Source organism: Lipotes vexillifer, unplaced genomic scaffold (genome assembly GCF_000442215.2).
Source record: "Lipotes vexillifer unplaced genomic scaffold, Lipotes_vexillifer_v1.1 scaffold1692, whole genome shotgun sequence".
In the NCBI taxonomy this organism is placed as follows: Eukaryota; Metazoa; Chordata; class Mammalia; order Artiodactyla; family Lipotidae; genus Lipotes; species Lipotes vexillifer.
Genome location: NW_006779343.1, coordinates 35,358 through 54,203, shown reverse-complemented (window position 1 = coordinate 54,203; position 18,846 = coordinate 35,358). Strand labels below are relative to the sequence as shown.

General features: G+C 35.7%; 1 protein-coding gene across 1 annotated transcript in view; it reads left to right on the top strand.

Annotated features, from left to right (window-relative positions):
- LOC103083119 (echinoderm microtubule-associated protein-like 5) overlaps window positions 1-18,846 on the top strand; it is a gene marked incomplete at its 3' end in the record, with an annotated part of 89,686 nt that overhangs the window by 35,616 nt on the left and 35,224 nt on the right. The window contains exons 4-5 of the mRNA XM_007452561.1: window positions 8,889-9,048; window positions 17,732-17,830. Of these exons, the coding sequence (XP_007452623.1) occupies window positions 8,889-9,048; window positions 17,732-17,830 (259 nt within the window). The remainder of the gene's footprint in view (window positions 1-8,888; window positions 9,049-17,731; window positions 17,831-18,846) is intronic.

The window sequence follows — 18,846 nt, the reverse complement described above, 5'->3', positions numbered from 1 at the left end:
GAAAGAGTGGTCATTTGTGTTAAATACCGTTGAAAAGTGTTGGAAAATAAAGACATACAGTTGACCATTAGATTTGACAGGGTCACACATGACCTTGAAAACAACTATTTTAGTGAAGGAGAAGCGGTGGAAGCTTAGTTGGAATATGTGGAGAAAGTAAAGGGAGTGGAAAAATTGAGACAACTCTTGAGGAGTTTTACTGTGAAGGGTCAAGGGAGTGTTTTTCGCTAAGTATATCTGAGTGTTAATAGGAATGACTCAGTAGTGAGGAAGCAATAATTCCAGAAAACATAGTTCTAGGAATAAAGTAAATAAGTTTCCTTTACTTGAAAGTAAAGAGAACAGGATCCAGAGCACAAGTGCAGAGTGTGTGGGTTAGAGACGTTTCTTCCATTTTACAAGAGGGAGGGCAGAGTCAGCTGTAACAGTTGCACTTAGGTTAGTGAATTTGTTGAGGGCAAACTAATCTTGTCTAATTCCATCTATATTTATTCACTGAGTACAAGGCAGCTTTATCAGCTGCAGAGGAGGAAGTTGATGGAGGACTGTGCTCATGAGGAGCTTGGAGGTTGAGAGGAAAACGCAAAATTTATCAGCTAAGGGTTTAAAAGGATTATGTTACAGTGTAAAAATGCACATTTAAGATTTGTGAGCATAAATTTAAAGAAACTGATGCACAATTGTGTATAAGAAGGGAAATATATGAAGATGACTGCCTTGAAGGAGGCAGCGCCCTTTGTTTGTTTATTGTGTTACTACTTTATAGTTATGATAAATTTAGAGATTAAATGCTTAAAATAACTTATGTGATTGTCAGATCTGATGACAGTGCTCTTACCTAATTTCTAATATTCAGGAATAGTAATAGGAAAAGGAACTTAAAAGAGAATCTGTTCTTTCCATGTATTTCAAATGATGATGTCACAATATGGATGGGTAGTCACCTATGTTTTAGGCTAGGAATAAGCCTTGAAATGGTTACTTCTATCATCTTCCTCCCAAATCAATCTGTAGCATTGTTGAGTACCCCATATGTTCTGCAATTTAGTAGGCAATATGTGGGATAAAACTTAACTCTAAGATATTAAGTTAACTTCAAGATTATTGGAAATACACTCCTGCTTTCTTTCTCATTAAGAAACTTGGAGCTATCAGAAGAGAACTTTCAGATTCCACCCACCCATCAGCAATACATGCAGCTCCTTCCTCACATTAATCCCTCCACTTGTGCACAAACCCCACCCTTTTTTCCCTGTTCCAGAAATCTCCCTGTCTCCTGTATCAATATTTTTGATGATTTTTCTACTGGATGATTTCTGTGAGCATATAAAATATGCTCAAAAAATAGTCTTTTCAACAAGTAATGTTGAAAACAGTTAAATATCTATATGTGGAATAAAGTGAACCTTAGCTATATTTCACCATATACAGAATTTAACTCAAATTGAGCCATATATCTTAAATGTAAAAGCTAACACTATAATATTTCTGAGAAGAAGTATAGGAAATAGGGCATAAAAAGTGTGACTTCCAGAAAGGAAAATTATGAATTGAGCCTCATTAAATTTAAAACTTTTCAAACTTCCAGGTAACTGAGGACAGAGGCAGGTATGTAGTAACCTCGCAGAATCTCTTCCCTAAACAATGCAGAATTCACTTCACAACTATGATGTTTCTATGCAAAACCCTAGTCTCACCATTATTTAAACAGAGAATACCAAAACTGAAAAAATAACTATAAGTAAAAATAGAAAAACAAATTCCAACCACAGTTTCACAAGCTTTCTCCTCTCCACTGCTGGGCTTTACAGGGAGAAGCTTAACCTAAAACTCTGAAAAAATATCTTGACTGGATACTATAAGAATGAAGACAAAGATAACTGTAGATAATGCTATAATCTGGTTAGTAAAATTGTTTCTCACAGGGCTAGCAATTCTGAAACAGCTTTATATATACTAAAATTAAATAAATAAATAGACTTCAGATTATGAGAGCCTAATAAGCCTTCCACTCTTGGAGGAAGAAATTATACAGGTATACTTCAGAGATACTGCAGGTTCAGTTCCAGACCACTGCTAAAGTGAAAACAGCAACAGAGTTAGTCATACGAATTTTTTAGTTCCCAGTGCATATAAAAGTTATGTTTATACTATACTGTAGTCTAAGTCTGCGATAGCATGTGTCTAAAGAAACAATGTACATACCTTAATTTAAAAATAGTTTATTGCTAAAAACGCTAACCATTATCTGAGTCTTCAGTGAGTCATAGTAGTAATATCAAAGATTGCTGATCACAGACCACCATAACAAATATAATAATAATGAAAAAGTTTGAAATATTATGAGAATTGCCAAAATGTGATACAGAGACACAAAGAGAGCAAATGCTGTTGGAAAAATGGCACTGATAGCCTTAACACGATGCAGGGTTGCCACAAACCTTCAATGTGTAAAAAACGTACTATCGATGAAGCACAGTACAACAAGGTATGCCTGTAAATAAGGAAAGGAGAAGTCTTAAATGAACCCTGTGGTTTTGGATTAAAATCGGAGGTATTGAGATATCATCTCACACCGGTCAGAATGGCCATCATCAAAAAAATCTACAAACAATAGATGCTGGAGAGGGTGTGGAGAAAAGGGAACCCTCTTGCACTGTTGGTGCAAATGTAAATTGATACAACCACTATGGAGAACAATATGGAGGTTCCTTAAAAAACTAAAAATGGGGCTTCCCTGGTGGCGCAGTGGTTGAGGGTCCGCCTGCTGATGCAGGGGACACGGGTTCGTGCTCTGGTCCGGGAAGATCCCACATGCCGCGGAGCGGCTAGGCCCGTGAGCCATGGCCGCTGAGCCTGCATGTCCGGAGCCTGTGCTCCACAACGGGAGAGGCCACAACAGTGAGAGGCCCGCATAACGCAAAAAAAAAAGAAAATTAAAAAAAAAAAACAAAAACAAACTAAAAATGGAGCTACCATACGACCCAGTAATCCCACTACTGGGCATATACCCTGAGAAAACCATAATTCAAAAAGAGTCATGTACCAAAATGTTCATTGCAGCTGTATTTACAATAGCCAGGACATGGAAGCAACCTAAGTGTCCATCAACAGATGAATGGATAAAGAAAATGTGGCACATATATACAATGGAATATTACTCAGCCATAAAAAGGAACAAAACTGAGTTATTTGTAGTGAGGTAGCTGGACCTAGAGACTGTCATACAGAGTGAAGTAAGTCAGAAAGAGAAAAATGAATACCGTATGCTAACACATATATATGGAATCTAAAAGAAAAAAAAATGGTCAGAAGAACCTAGGGGCAAGACGGGAATAAAGATGCAGACCTGCTAGAGAATGGACTTGAGGATACGGGGAGGTTGAAGGGTAAGCTGGGGCAAAGTGAGAGAGTGGCATGGACATATATACACTACCAAATGTAAAATAGATAGCTAGTGGGAAGCAGCCGCATAGCACAGGGAGATCAGCTCGGTGCTTTGTGACCACCTAGAGGAGTGGGATACGGAGGGTGGGAGGGAGGGAGATGCAAGAGGGAAGAGACATGGGGACAAATGTATATGTATAACTGATTCACTTTGTTATAAAGCAGAAACTAACACATCATTGTAAAGCAATTATACTCTAATAAAGATGTTAAAAATATAAATAAATAAAATAAAATCAGAGGTATCAATATGAACTCATGGGGTTTTGGTTTTAAAGGTTATATTCTATAGTTATTATAAAACATTGACTATATTCCCCATGTCTTGTAGCTTATTTTATACCTAATAGTCTGTACCTTTTAATCCCCAACCCTTATATTCCCCCTCCCCACCTCCCTCTCCCCTCTGGTAACCACTAGTTTGTTCTCTATATCTATGAGTCTGCTTCTCTTTTGTTATACTCACTAGTTTGTTGTATTTTTTACATTCTGCATGTAAGTGATATTATACAGTATTTGTCTTTCTTTGTCTGACTTACTTCACTTAGCAAAATGCCCTCCAAGTCCATCCATGTTGCTGCAAATGGCAAAATTTCACTCTGTTTTATGGCTGAGTAGTATTCCATTGTGTGTGTGTGTGTGTGTGTGTGTGTGTGTGTATAAAACACCTCTTCTGTTGATGGACACTTAGGTTGCTTCCATATCCTGGCAGTTGTAAATAATGCTGCTCTGTGAACATTGGGGTACATGTATCTTTTTGAATTAATGTTTTTGGTTTTTTTGGATATATACCCAGGAGAAGAATTGCTGAGTCATACAGTAGTTTATTTGTAGTTTTTTGAGAAACCCCAAACTGTTTTCCACAGTGGCTGCACCAATTTACATTCTGACCCACAGTGTACGAGGGTTCCCTTTTCTCCACATCCTTGCCGATATTTGTTGTGTTGTTTTGTTTGTTTGTTTTTTTGTGGTACTCGGGCGTCTCACTGCCGCGGCCTCTCCTGTTGCAGAGCACAGGCTCCGGACGCGCAGGCTCAGCTGCCATGGCTCACGGGCCCAGCCGCTCCGCAGCATGTGGGATCTTCCTGGACCGGGGCACGAACCCATGTCCCCTGCATCAGCAGGCAGACTCTCAACCACTGTGCCACCAGGGAAGCCCTGTTGTGTTGTTTTTGATGATAGCCATTCTGACCAGTATGAGGTGATACCTCACTGTGGTTTTAATTTGCATTTCTCTGATGATTAGCAGTGTTGAGCATCTTTTCACGTGTCTGTTTGCCATCTGAATGTCGTCTTTGGAAAAATGTCTATTCAGGTCTTCTGCCCATTTTTTGATGGGGTTGTTTGTTTTTTTAATGTTAAGTTTATATATTTTGGATATTATCCCCTTATCAGTCATATAATTTGCAAATATTTTCACCCATTCAGTAGGTTGTCTTTGTTTTGTCAGTGGTTTCCTGTGCTGTGCAAAAGCTTTTAAGTTTAATTAGGTTCCTTTTTTTCTTTAATTAAAAAAAATTTTTATTGGAATACAGTTGATTTACAATGTTGTGTTAGTTTCAGATGTACAGTCCATTTATTTATTTTTGCTTTTATTTCCTTTGTTTTAGGAGATGGATCCAAAAATATACTGCTGCGATTTATGTCAGAGTGTTCTGCCTATGTTTTTCTCTAGGAGTTTTATGGTATCTAGTCTTACATTTAGGTCTTTAATCCATTTCAGTTTATTTTGTATATGGTGTTAGAGAATGTTCTAATTTCATTCTTTTACATACAGCTGTCCAGTTTTTCCTAGCACCACTTATTGAAGAGGCTGTCTTTTCTCCATTGTATATTTTTGCCTCCTTTGTCATAGATTAACTGACTATAAGTGCATGTGTTTATTTCTGGGCTCTCTATTCTGTTCCATTGATCTGTATGTCTGTTTTTGTGCCAGTACCATACTGATTTGATTACTTTAGCTTTGTACTATAGTTTTAAGTCAGGGAGTCTGACTCCTCCAGCTCTATTCTTTCTCAAGATGGTTTTGGTTATTTGGGGTCTTTCGTGTCTCCATACAAATTTTAAAATTATTTGTTCTAGTTCTGTGAAAAATGCCATGGGTATTTTGATAGGGATTGCATTAAATCTGTGGAATGCCTTGGATAGTATAATCATTTTAACAATGTTGATTTTTCCAGTCCATGAACATGGTATCTCTTTCTATCTATTTGTGTCATCTTCATTTTCTTTCATCACTGTTTTATAGTTCTGAGTACAGGTCTTTTACCTACTTAGGTAGGTTTATTCCTAGGTATTTTATTCTTTTTGATGCGATGATGAATGGGATTGTTTCCTTAATATCTCTTTTTGATACTTCGTTGTTAGTGTATAGAAATGCAACAGGTTTCTGTATGTTAATTTGTATCCTGCAACTTTATTGAATTCATTGATGCGCTCTAGTAGTTTTCTGGTAGTATCTTTAATATTTTCCATGTATAGTATCATGTCATCTGCAAACAGTGAAGTTTTACTTCTTCTTTTCCAATTTGGATTCCTTTTATTTCTTTTTCTTGTCTGAGTGCTGTGGCTAGGACTTCCATTACTATGTTGAATAAAAGTGGTGAGAGTGGGCATCCTTGTCTTGTTCCTGATCTTAGGGGAAATGCTTTCAGCTTTTACCATTGAGTATAATATTATCTGTCAGTTTGTCATATCTGGCCTTTATTATGTTGAGCTATGTTCTCTCTATGCCCACTTTCTGGGAGTTTTTGTCATAAATGGATGTTCAATTTTTGTCAGAAGTTTTTTCTGCATCTATTGAGACGATCATATGGGTTTTGTTCTTCATTTTGTTAATGTGGTGTATCACACTGATTGATTTGCACATAATGAAAAATCCTTGCATCGCTGGGATAAATACCACTTGATCATGGTTTGCTAATCTTTTGTTAAGGATTTTTTGCATCTATGCTTATCAGTGATATTGAGCTATAATTTTCTTGTTTAGTCATATCTTTGTCTGGTTTTGCTATCAGGGTGATGCTGGCCTCATAGAATGAGTTCAGGAAGTATTCCTTCCTCTTCAATTCTTTGGAATAGCTTGATGAGGATAGGTGTTAACTCTTGTCTGAATGTTTGGTAGAAGTCACCTGTGAAGCTATCTGGTGATGGGCTTTTGCTTGTTGGGAGTTTCATTACTGGTAATTTCCTTGGGGGAAATGTTTATTCAAATCCTTTGTCCACATAAAAAATTGGGTTGTTTGTGGTTTTGTTGTTGAGTGGTTGTTTTTTTTTTGTTTTTGTTTTTTGTATTCTGGATGCAAGTCCTTTATCAGATATATGCTTTGCAAATATTTTCTCCCATTCTGTGGGTTGTGTTTTTATGTTCTTGATGGTTGTCCTTTGAAGCACAGAAGTTTTTAATTTTAATGAAGTCCATGTTATCTGTTTTTTCTTTTATCACTTCTGCTTTTGGTGTCAGATCTAAGGACACCTTTGTTTCATCCAAATTAAGTAAGATTTATGCCTATGTTTTGGCTTTTATATTTTGAGTGGATTTTTGTATATGGTTTGAGGTATGGGTCCAGATTCATTCTAGATATTCAGATGTCCAGCACCATCTATTGAAAAGACCTTTCTTATTAATGGAAAGGCAATTGACCATAAATATATCAGTTCTGTTTTTATGCCAGTGCCATACTGTCTTGATTACTGTGGTTTTGTAGTAAGTTTTGAAACTGGTATGTGTGAGTCTTCCAATTTTATTCTTTTGCAAGATTGTTTTTATTGTTCTGAGTTTTAGAATCAACCTGTTAGTTTCTTCAAGAAAGGTAACTAGTGTTTTGGCAGGGATTGTGTTGACTCTGTAGATCAGTTTAGGAAGTAATACCATCTTAACAATATGGCCCTCCAAGAACACGAGATTTCTTTCCATTTATTTAGATTTCTTAACATTTCTTTAATGGTATTGTGTAGTTTTTAGTGTATAAGTCTTGTACCTTTTTGTTTAATTTATTCCTGAGTGTTTTGTTCTTTTTGATGCTGTTATAAGTGGAATTGTTTTCTTGATTTAATTTTCAGATTGTTGCTAGTGTATAGAAATAGAATTTGTATTTTTATATTGATCTTATATCCTTCAGCCTTGCTGAACTCATTTATTAGCTCTACTTGGGATTTATTCTGTTGTTGTCTCTGGATTCCTTAGGGTTTCTTATATATGAGACTATGTCATTTGCAAGTAGAGATAGTTTTACTTCTCTCTTTTATTTCTTTTCCTTGCCTAATTGTCCTGGCTAAAATATCCAGTATCATGTTGAAGGGAAGTGGCAAGAGCTGACATCCTTGTCTTGTTCCTGTACTTATAGCGGGAACTTTCAGGCTTTCACCATTAATGTGATATTAGCTGTGCATTTTCATAGATGCCCTTTATCAGGTTGAGGAAATTCTCTTCAGTTTCTAGTTTGTTGTGTTTTTTACCATGAAAGAGCTTAGATTTTTGTCAAATGCTTTTTCCGCATCTATTGAGATGAACATGTGTGGGGGTTTGGGTGTTATTATTAATATGATATACTTATTACATTGGTTGATTTTAGTATGTTGAACCAACCTTCCCTTCCCGCTTACCTTGTCTCTCCATAATTTCTCACTTAGTATTCCCTGACTTGATGATACCACTCCAGGCCATCCAGATGCCCAAGCCAAAAACCCAAGAGTCATCTTAGACTGTTCCCTTTCTGTTACTCTGTACATCAAATCTGTTAATTCTGTTTTAATGCCCTCCTAACTTTTCCCTCTTTCAGTTCATCTTCCACCCTGATGCTCGGAGTGATTTTTTTTTCTCCCAAAGGAGAATTTGATCATCTAAATATACTTGTGGAATAATTTATCAAGGAGAAATTTATATTCATTGCTTGCCTTCTACTGATGTACATAAACCATTACCAACTGTTTGGTCTTTGTCTTGTTTTTAAAGACTTACAGACTGCTTTCTGTGAATTATGGGTGACCTTTCTGTTTTTTTAAATGGGATTTGTAATTTAATATTAATGTTATAATAGGAGGGCTACTCAGTGCTATTTTTGGACACTAACATTTGGTCTAACTTTATACAATAAAAGAGTAAATGGGAGAGAGGGCTTAAAACAGATGAGATGAATACCAAATGAAAAGTTGGCATGTGGTAGGGTTGCTACTGATTCATTGCTGTGGTTCAGTTGACTACTTGTGAGAATTCTTTTTTTGAAAAGTTTACACACACTATATCATATTACAAGATTATGAAGTCTATCATAATTGTTTATTACATATGCCATTGAAGTAGTAACTCTTAAGATGGATATTTATGGAAGTTACTTTAAGGCCAAATTATTTTAAGTAAATAAGTAACTAAAGTCTGATTTTCACATTGATATAACAGCTCTGTAAGCAGTTTTAAATCTGTTTATTTATTTATTTTGCAGCCTTGCATTGCATCCTGAACGAGTATTGGTGGCAACAGGACAAGTTGGGAAAGAGCCTTATATCTGTGTTTGGGATTCATACACTGTGCAGACCATATCAGTTCTAAAGGATGTTCATACACATGGTATAGCTTGCTTAGCATTTGACTTAGATGGACAGGTATGTGATAATTTTTTTTCTTTTTGTAAACTGTGTTTTTAAAGTGTGTACTGTAAGAAATTATTATAAATCTGTAAATATTAAATTGGAAAGCATTTGACAAAAAGCATTTATTCAAGGTGGAGGTGGGTAGAGGGAGTGGGTGGTAGATATATATAAGAAAAATAAGAATAATTATAATGAGTTTTTATTTCATTGTATCAAGAACTTTTCAGTTGAATTAATTACTACTATTAGAGCCAAAGTGATTCTGACTCAGTGGAACATTACCTGGTTGTTCTTGAAAATTTTACATGGAACTCCTTTCCAGGTATTATATGTTAATAGGGAAGATGGAAGATATCTTAGGAAAATTCACTTTCTCTAAGTAGAGCTGTAAACATTTTAATTTTTAGTTATTTTAAAGGTTTCTATTAAAAATTTTTTTTTTTTTTTTTGCGGTACGCGGGCCTCTCACTGTTGTGGCCTCTCCCGTTGCGGAGCCCAGGCTCTAGACACGCAGGCTCAGCAGCCATGGCTCACGGGCCCAGCCGCTCCGCAGCATGTGGGATCCTCCCGGACTGGGGCACGAACCCGTGTCCCCTGCATCGGCAGGCGGACTCCCAACCACTGCGCCACCAGGAGAGCCCAAAATTATATTTTTAATTGAAAATAATGATGCAGTTTTTATAATATGAGCTATTTTATATAAAATCAAAGTTCATAACAAAAGGTGTAATCTTTGTTCCACTTACTAATCAATTCCCAAATTATTATTTACTTCTAGTCATCAATTTTTAAAAAATTAAGCCAACAGCTCTTTTGTGGTGCTTTCATGGAACTTGTTGTACCTAAAACATATTTAAGAAGTGATAAGAAGTTGGGTTTTGCAGATTTAATTAATTTATAGTCTTTAAATTTTTATAGTGAAATTAGACTTTAAAAATTATTTTAACTTTTAGAAGAATTTTAGTTGTCTGCTTTTTAATTCTTAAAATTAATTTTGTAGATCTATATTTTACAGAAACAGATTACGTTTTGTTCTAGTCACTTGAAAATGACAGCCAGTAGATGTTTTATTTTCAACTCTGAGAAATAGCTTCTTTGAGTAGCATAGATTAATATACTTTCTGTTTAGAGTCCGGTAAGAGATCTATAAAGATGTAACTCGAACCTCTCATTTGGGGAAAAAATGTGTTTCTAGGTTTAGAACCACTGTGTAGCAGTGATTGGCAATTCCAGAACCTTAATTCATTTCCCATTTTTTCTGTTATTTTTCAAGTCCCTTAATGTCCTCGTATCAAAATTTCATTTTCCTTTTTAAAAGGAAGAGAATAATACTGTTTGCTTACTTCACAGGAAATTATATTTTATGAAACGAACCAACAAAGTTGTTTTTTAGAATAATTTACCAAAGGTATTATGATATCCACAATGGTTTAACTATAAATGTCTGTATACTTTAAATATAGATGTTTTCTTCTTAATTTTAAAATTGCCCTTTCTAAATGCAGTGTATTGCGTGGCTGAGGAAATTCTCTTACATACAAGGAGAAATCATGCCCATAGCTTTTACTAGTTGAAGCTTTTAATTTTGCTTACTTTAAGCAACATATAAGAAAAGTCTTGGGTACATGCATTTTATTTTCACAGATCTTCATAAGAATGTGCTACTTTAAAATGTAAGCTTATATAAAACATAATAGCTAAAAGTTATTGAGCACATACTAAGTGCCAGACATTGTGCTAAGCCTACATTATCTCATTTAATCCTCACAACAACCCTATGAAATAGATATTATTATTATCTCTATTTTACAGATAAAGAAACTGAGACTTAGAGAGGTTAAATAACTTGCCCCAGGTTACACAGCTAGTAAATGGAGCCAGAGCGGGAACCCAGGTCAGTCACACTCCAAAGCTCATGTTTTTAACCGCAATGCTCTACTGCTTCCCAAACATGGAACTTAGGAGGTGGTTGTTTATATTTCAGAAGGAATTCATCCATCTTAAGTACAGTTAAAACTTGTAAGGAATTGCTGCCAATTGAAGATTAAGTTAAGAGTATTTCTGAAATTATGTTAACGAGAAGATGCTTTAGTTAAGAAATATATTTGGGAACATATCTCTTTATTCACTAATATCTGTAAAGTGTTTATGAAATACCAATTAGGAAATACTGTATAATTTTTGCATTTTCTACTAGATTTGAAACTGTAAATGATCAGTTAAGGTTTATCCAATGAATGAGTCTCCCTGTTGGTAGTGTGCTGAATTTTCTTTCCCCAGAGGGTTTCTTCTAAATGGATTGACTATCCATGCTAATACTGGAAGTCTACCTCATTGAGAATAATTAGGGCATGAAAAGGCTATATAAATCCACATCAAACAGAGATTAAAATTTCATAGTAAATGGTAGAGGGAGGGTAGGAGGAGGAGAATTTGATACTTTATCTTGAAAACACAATGACAATTTATAAAAACACATTCCCATATTTAACAAAATCTAAGTTATAGTTAAAACTCTGCTAATTTATAGAATGAACCAAGAATAAAATGTTAATTTTTTAGCATAACTTTGTCAATTATATGGTGGTACATGATTATGAAGAGTCGTATTTGCAAAAATATTAAAGGAGTTCACTGAGTTTTCCAAGGACCTTTTAGTAATCTCTTGATATCTAGACATATCTCAAGTGCCTATTGTATTAGTTTTGAGTTTTCATCTCTTCCATTGCTCTGCCAGATCCTAATTTCTGATGGCTTTCTTTATGAATTGACCAATATTTACTACATTAAGTCCTGGATATTTTGCAAAATTTGTGATTTTTACTTTGTAACATTTGTAACAACTAGTCCTCACTTAATAAATACTGAGATCACAAGGACCCCCCCCCACCCCCATATTAGAATCTTTTACGTTTGTCTATTATTTGAATATGTTTCACACTTGCAGGAACTCATGGAATTTGTCTAATTGTGCCTATTAAGATAGTTTTCTCATTTGAGTATTTAGTGTGCTAGAACTTTTTAATAAATACAGTTGACCTTTGAACAACGCAGGGGTTAATCTGCATATAACTTATAGTCGGCCCTCCGTATTCGCGGTTCCTCTACGTCTGTGGATTCAACCAACTGTGAACCTGTAGTACTGTAGTATTTACTGTTGGAAAATATCTGTGTGTAAGGGGACCCAGGAAGTTCAAATCTATGTTGTTCAAGGTCAGCTATACTTCCGGTTTAATTAATGGACACAACCAAAATTTTGTTTGGGAATAGGATCAGGGAGGAATTTGGGAAGCTGGGTAGAGCCTTCTTTATCTGGTTTTCTTTCTCCCTATCTGACTGTTAGTTCTTAGTTATCTTGAAAGGAGCTGCTCCTTCTGTCTGCTTCTTAAATGTCAGTGTTCCTAGGAGTCTGTAGCCTTCCTTCCCCCAGCCCCCTTCACTTCACTTATTCTCTTTAGGTGATTACTAGATCCATGACTTTAACTCCTGTGTCAGTTAACAGTGGCCTCAGCTTCTTTCCTCACCTCCATATACTCTCCATGAATGTCTTATAGATATACCATTTATTACATGTTTAAAACTGAATTCTCTCTTTATTCTAACTCATTAAAAAACAAAGCTCATTCTTTCTCCTGTTTCTGGCCTACCTCTCCAGTCTTGTCTCCTGCCACTTCCCCGTTGGCAACTCCTCCCCTCAGCCACACCAAAGTACTAGCTCTTTCCTGAAAGCACCATGAGCTGTCTGATCTTGGTATCCTTTGGCCTTAAATGAATTTTCTCTTATTTTTCTACCTGACTGTCTCTGTCTTCTAAGATATGGTTCCAGCATTGCTTTCACTGGAAAACTTTCTTTATGCTCTTCCTCACCTGTGAGAAAGGATGTTGAAGTAAAAAATGATAGAAAGCTTAGAGAGGGGGTAGTATTTGCTTGGTTATTTTTATCTTTTCCTCTCTGCTGTTACTTAACCTGTTAGGGAGGTTGATTTTGGCCATGATATGTTTATCAGGGCTACAGAGGAAGTGCTCCCAGGTCTATTTTGTTACTGCCTGTGCAGAGCCAGATGCTCTGGGGCTCTATTGAGGTACATGGAGTTTTAAAGCTTTTGGCCAGTTGTGGTTCACTTTGTGTGTGATGAACTTAGCCAGAGAGAAGAGGCATTGATAGAAAGGGCAGTGCCTCTCTGACTATTCCTCACTTTATACTTGTCTTGTGAATTTTAATCTCTACATAGTATACTCTAGCGAGAGGTAGATATCTTTGTTTTAGCTAGATATTTGCTGATTATACTCTCTAGTTCCCAAATATTAAAGACTCTTAGGAGGAGCAAATCATCTCCTCTAGTTCATTCGGACTTTCTGCAAGTGTGACTTCATGGAGAGCCAGATACAAAATATATTCTGTATCTTTTTATGTAAGCCATTGATTCTACCCATTTGGGGACTTAGATAGTAATTTTACTATGTGGAAACTTTCTAGCTAGGTACTAAATGACATTTCTCATTCAGACGGGTGGAGGGCATGGGTTCTTAAAGTTAATTATGGTTATGGGAACATAATAATAATGATGATGATAACAAACATTTATGTAACATTAAGGTTACGCCAAGCACTCTTCTAATTCCTTTATATATGTTAACCCTATGAGGTTTTTTTTCATTATCCCTATTTAGGAGGTGAGGAACCTAAGGTACAGAGAGGCTAAATAACGTGCCCAAAGTCATCCAGTTAGTGAGAGATGGAGCTGGTATTTAAACCTAGGCAGTCTGGTATCAGAATCTGTGCTGTAAACCAGAGATTGGCAAAACTTTCTACAACATGTCAGATAGTAAATATTTTAAGCTTTTGAGCCATGCAGTCTCAGCTACTCCAGTAGCTGGAGTCACAGCTACTCTAGTTCTGCATTGTAGTGTGAAAGCAGTCATAGACACCTTATAAAGGAATAGGTGTGGCTGTGTTCCAGTAGAACTTTATTTACAAAAAGCAGGGTACAGGCCTGAGGGTTATAATTTGCCTACCCCTGCTTCTAAACCAGTGCTTTTCAAAGTATGTGTTCTGGGTAGGTCCTTGTGATTTCTTCTTTAACTCTGCCATTACTTAGAATTGTAGTGATAGTTGCCAGATATTTGGAGGATTTTCTGCATAACTTTCTGTTACTCTGATTTCATTCTGTCTTTGTCAGAGAACATACTCTGTATTTTAATTTTTAAAAATTTGTTTAGGCTTATTTTGTAATTCACAATTTTGTGATCTTCATGAGGTTTCCTGTGCACTTTGAAAAAATATGGGAAAATATGTATTCTGCTATTTCTTTCTTCTCCTGTTTATTGTGCTATTGTTGTCATTCATTTTACTTACTTCATTTTCATTCATTTTACATGCTTTGTAAACTCCATCATAGCTGTTGTGATTTTTTTCCTTAAACAGTTAGTTCTCAAAGAAAATTAAAAGTAAGAAAAGTCTTATTTACATATTTATCATTTGGGTACTCTTCATTGATATGTGTAAATTAAGTCTCTCTTTGGTATCATTTTCCTTCTGCCTGAAGAAACTTCTGGTATCGTATCTTATAGTGCTGATTTGTTGATGAATTTTCTCATCTTTTGTTTATTTGAAAAAGACTTAATTTTGACCCAGTTTTCAAAAGATATTTTTTGGTAAGTATATAATTCTGTGTTGACTTTTTTCCCCCTCAGCACTTTAGAGAGGTTATTCATTGTCACCTGATATGCATAGCTTCAGATGAGAAGCCCAGGATTATTTTTAAATCTTTGTCCTTACACACCAAAATTCTCTCTCTTATTTGGCCACTTTTAAGGTTTTTCTCTTTAGCACTGGTTTCAGCAGTTTGATGCCCATGTGTGTGGATGTGTTTTTTCTGTGTGTGTGATTTATCCTGCTTGAAGTTTATCAGGCATCTTAGATTTGTGGGTTTATGTTTTTTATCAAATTGAGAAAGTTTTGGCCATTATTTCTTCAGTTTTGTTTTTCTTTTCTTCCATCTTTCTTCTCCTTTTGGAATCACAATTACCTGTACGTTAGACCACTTGAAATTTTTCTAAAGGTAACTCTGTTTACTTTGTTCCCTTTTTCCTTCTGTGCTTTATTTTTGATAGTTTCTGTTGCTGTGTCTTCAACTTCATTTATTTTTTCTTCATTGTCTAAGCTGCTGGTAATCCTTTGGAGTGAATTTTCATTTCAGATAATTTAACATTTATATTTAAAGTTCAACATGTTTTTCTTTTATATCTTCCATTTCTCTTTTTATTCTTTATGTGTTTTTTTTTTTGTTTTTTTTTTTTTTGCTGTACATGGGCTTCTCACTGTTGTGGCCTCTCCCATTGCGGAGCATAGGCTCCGGATGCACAGGCTCAGCGGCCATGGCTCACGGGCCCAGCCGCTCCGTGGCATGTGGGATCTTCCCGGATCGGGGCACGAACCCGTGTCCCCTGCATCGGCAGGCGGACTCTTAACCACTGCGCCACCAGGGAAGCCCTATGTGTTTGTTTTAAAATAATTCTGGAGCATCTTGAACATTTCCATGTTAACAGCCAGTATCTTCTAATTTTAATCATTTCTGTGATTCCTGGGTCTGTTTCTATTAACTGATTTTTCTCCTGGTTATTGGTCACATTTTCCTCTTTTTTAACATGTTCAGTAATTTTTTTTATTGGATGCTGGACATTGTGTATATTACATTCTGAATGCTGGATTTTGTTGTATCCCTTTAAAGCATGTTGGACATTGTTTTTGTAGGTAGTTAAGTTCCTTGTGGATCAGTTTGGTCCTTTTGAAAAGCTTGCTTTCAAGATTTTTTTGGTCAAGGCTAGAGTAGCTTTTCCTCTAGGACCACTGGTTTAACTTCACTACTATGGTGTGACCCTCCTGGAATCTCTACTGAATACACAGTGAATTCGAGGATATACCTCCATTCTTGCTATTGGGAATTTGAGTGATCCTGACCCTTTATGATCTCTGGGAATTGTTTGGCTTTAGCTCCCCAGTAATTATTCTTTTTTCAGAATTTGTTCTTTGCATGGCCTCATGGATTTCACCTTATACATGCAAACACTGGTGTTCTCAAGGGGACCCATAAACAGACTTTCTAGAGTTCTTTTTCTGCTCTGCAAATTCTAGCCATCTTGGCCTCTCTGAACTCCAGGCTCTGTCTTCTCAAATCAGCAAGTCTTCTGGGCTCTGTTTGGCTTCCACCTTTCTGTGCTATAGTCTGGAAAATGCCACCTAAATGAAGACTGGGGCAATTGCAGAACTTACCTTGTTTGCTTCCCCCTCATTCAGGGTTTACAGTGCTTCACTTCCTGTTAAGAATGTCCAAAAATATTTGTTTTATATATTTTGTACAGTTTTCTAGTTGTTTATGGCAGGGGGGCAAGTTCAGACCCTGATATTCCTTCATGACCAAAGGCCATCTTTCATGTTTCCTAACCTCTCTCATACTTCTCATCTCACTGTCCCCTCTTTTCAGCTCAGTCTCTTCATCTCCCTCTAATCTCCTATATAACTCTTCCACTGAGGTATTTTTTTCTTTTTTCCACTGAATTTTTAATTTCGTTTATTTTTCATTTCTAGAAATGGTTTGCTTCCTTAAATTTGCTGGGATACTTTTTATGGTCTCCCATTCTTGTCTCATATGAAGATATTTTGAAGCCTTAATTTTATTGCTCTGCTCACATTAGGCTTATTTTATATTATCTGATAATTCCAATGTCTGATACTTTTCAAGACTGATTTTTTTGTTTCTGGTGACTTGCTGATTCTCACTCATGGTCCCTTATTTCCTCTGGTTATTGGGTGGGGGGGTTGTTTGTTTTAAGTTTATTTTTTTGTTGACTTGCTACTTGTAGGAATTCTTCGAGGGATGGATTGATGTTTCAGTCCTCCATATAGGATTTATATTTGCCTGTGCCACATAGTTGAAAATGCTTGAAAACTCTGCAACCCTTAGGACCACTCTGAATGAAATTTTTCATTTGAAGGATTCATGGTTCATGTGGATATAGGCCTTGCAACCATGTGAAGGTTGTTTGTGGCTACATATTTTCAGGAGGGTTTTTTCCCCCTTCATGCATCACTGCCCCTTTCTTTGAAAAGGGATGGTTTCTTGTTCTCCCTTACTCTGAGGAGTAGTTACTGCTTTAGTCAAATGTCTGCAATTCAAATCCCTACCTTGGGTAGGCCCTAAACTTTATCTCCTATTCCTCTTTAGCCTGAAGAACAAAAATCAGGCTTACCAGGAGTTAGCTGATACCTTTAGAGTAAAGTGGGTATAGGAGCTCTCTTACTTCCAGGATTCCCATAGGAAATCACTTTGTTTTTGTTCTCAGATTTCTTAATTCCTTGACAGCTCAACAGTGCATTTAAAAAGATGTTTTTTCATTTTATCTAGCATTTTTAATTTTTGGCAGGACAGATGTTTAGGGTGTTCTGTCAATCCTACTGTTAGAAATGGAAGTCTTTCTCCTGTTTCTTATATGAAGAACTACACATATATGCAAATATTAACAAGACGAAATACATCCAGCCTTTCTCTATGAGGTCTATAAAATATAAGTGTGTAAGTTTTGATGTTTATAGTACCCATGAGTAGAATTTGTTTGCCATTTATAATTTGGTTCCTTTTTTATTTGTTTACTTTTTTATTCCCCCTGCTCCCTGGTCTTCTTGGACATAATTCAGCGCTTGGTTTCAGTTGGACTTGATTCAAAGAATGCAGTTTGCATTTGGGATTGGAAAAGGGGAAAAATGTTATCTATGGCTCCAGGTCACACAGATAGAGTAAGTATTTTCCTTTGGAGTTTCTAATGGGTACTGCGTGGGAAAAAGCCAGAGAAGAGTCAGGGGATTTTATGTTTCTGTGTTTTATTATTGCCAATTGCTCATGTGTAATTTAAAATTCTAAATGCAGTTATAAATACTCATAAAATTTTAGAATGTGTATATATATTGTACTCAAAAACATGACTTGATATGTATAGTTTTAGCATAAAACCTTTAACCCAGTGTTTGCTTTGGCAAAAATGATGAGTTTTAAGTTATTCAAACCTAAATTTAGAAATTGAATGGTTCATGCCTAGGCTCTATTTATTATTCAGTTTGATTTATCACTGATTTATTACATACGCATCATAGTTAAGGTGAATACTGTTGCACGTATGAATTTGAAATTATGTTAGAGACCTAACATTTTCCACTTTGGAAACTTGTTAAAAATACATTCCTTATTCCAAGTTGTATGAAATTAATATAATGAATACTTTGTCTTAAGCTCTTTAAAATGTCTGATTTTTTGGTGTATCTGCTGTATTCTGCTATCTGGTAGTCTTTACCATGTTTCTTTGACACCTGTCTGCATAACCACCTAACCTGAACCAACACAGGAGCTACAGTCGTTGATTCAATTTGGGGAAAATCTATGAATCTGTAAAAGTTGTATAAAAAATTTTAACGTATTTGCATTTTGGAAAATAAACTTGGTTTTCAGCAGATTCTCAGAGGGGCCTGTTATACGCAAACACAATTTAGATAATTATTAAAGTGTTAGGTACATTTTATTAGACAGTTGTGTATTCTGACTTACTTAGATCAAAGCATTTCACACATTAGTACTTTGGACTTAGTAAGTAGACTGATTACTATGAAAAATGGTACTGTCATTGGAATTTTTGCAAAGTATTTTTGTGGTTAGTATTTTAAAGGTGCATCAGTATGTTTTTTTTAATTTAATCTGTATATTAAATGTATGGTGAGTTGTTAAATGTTAATTTATAAGATGTATTCTTTCTTCATTATCA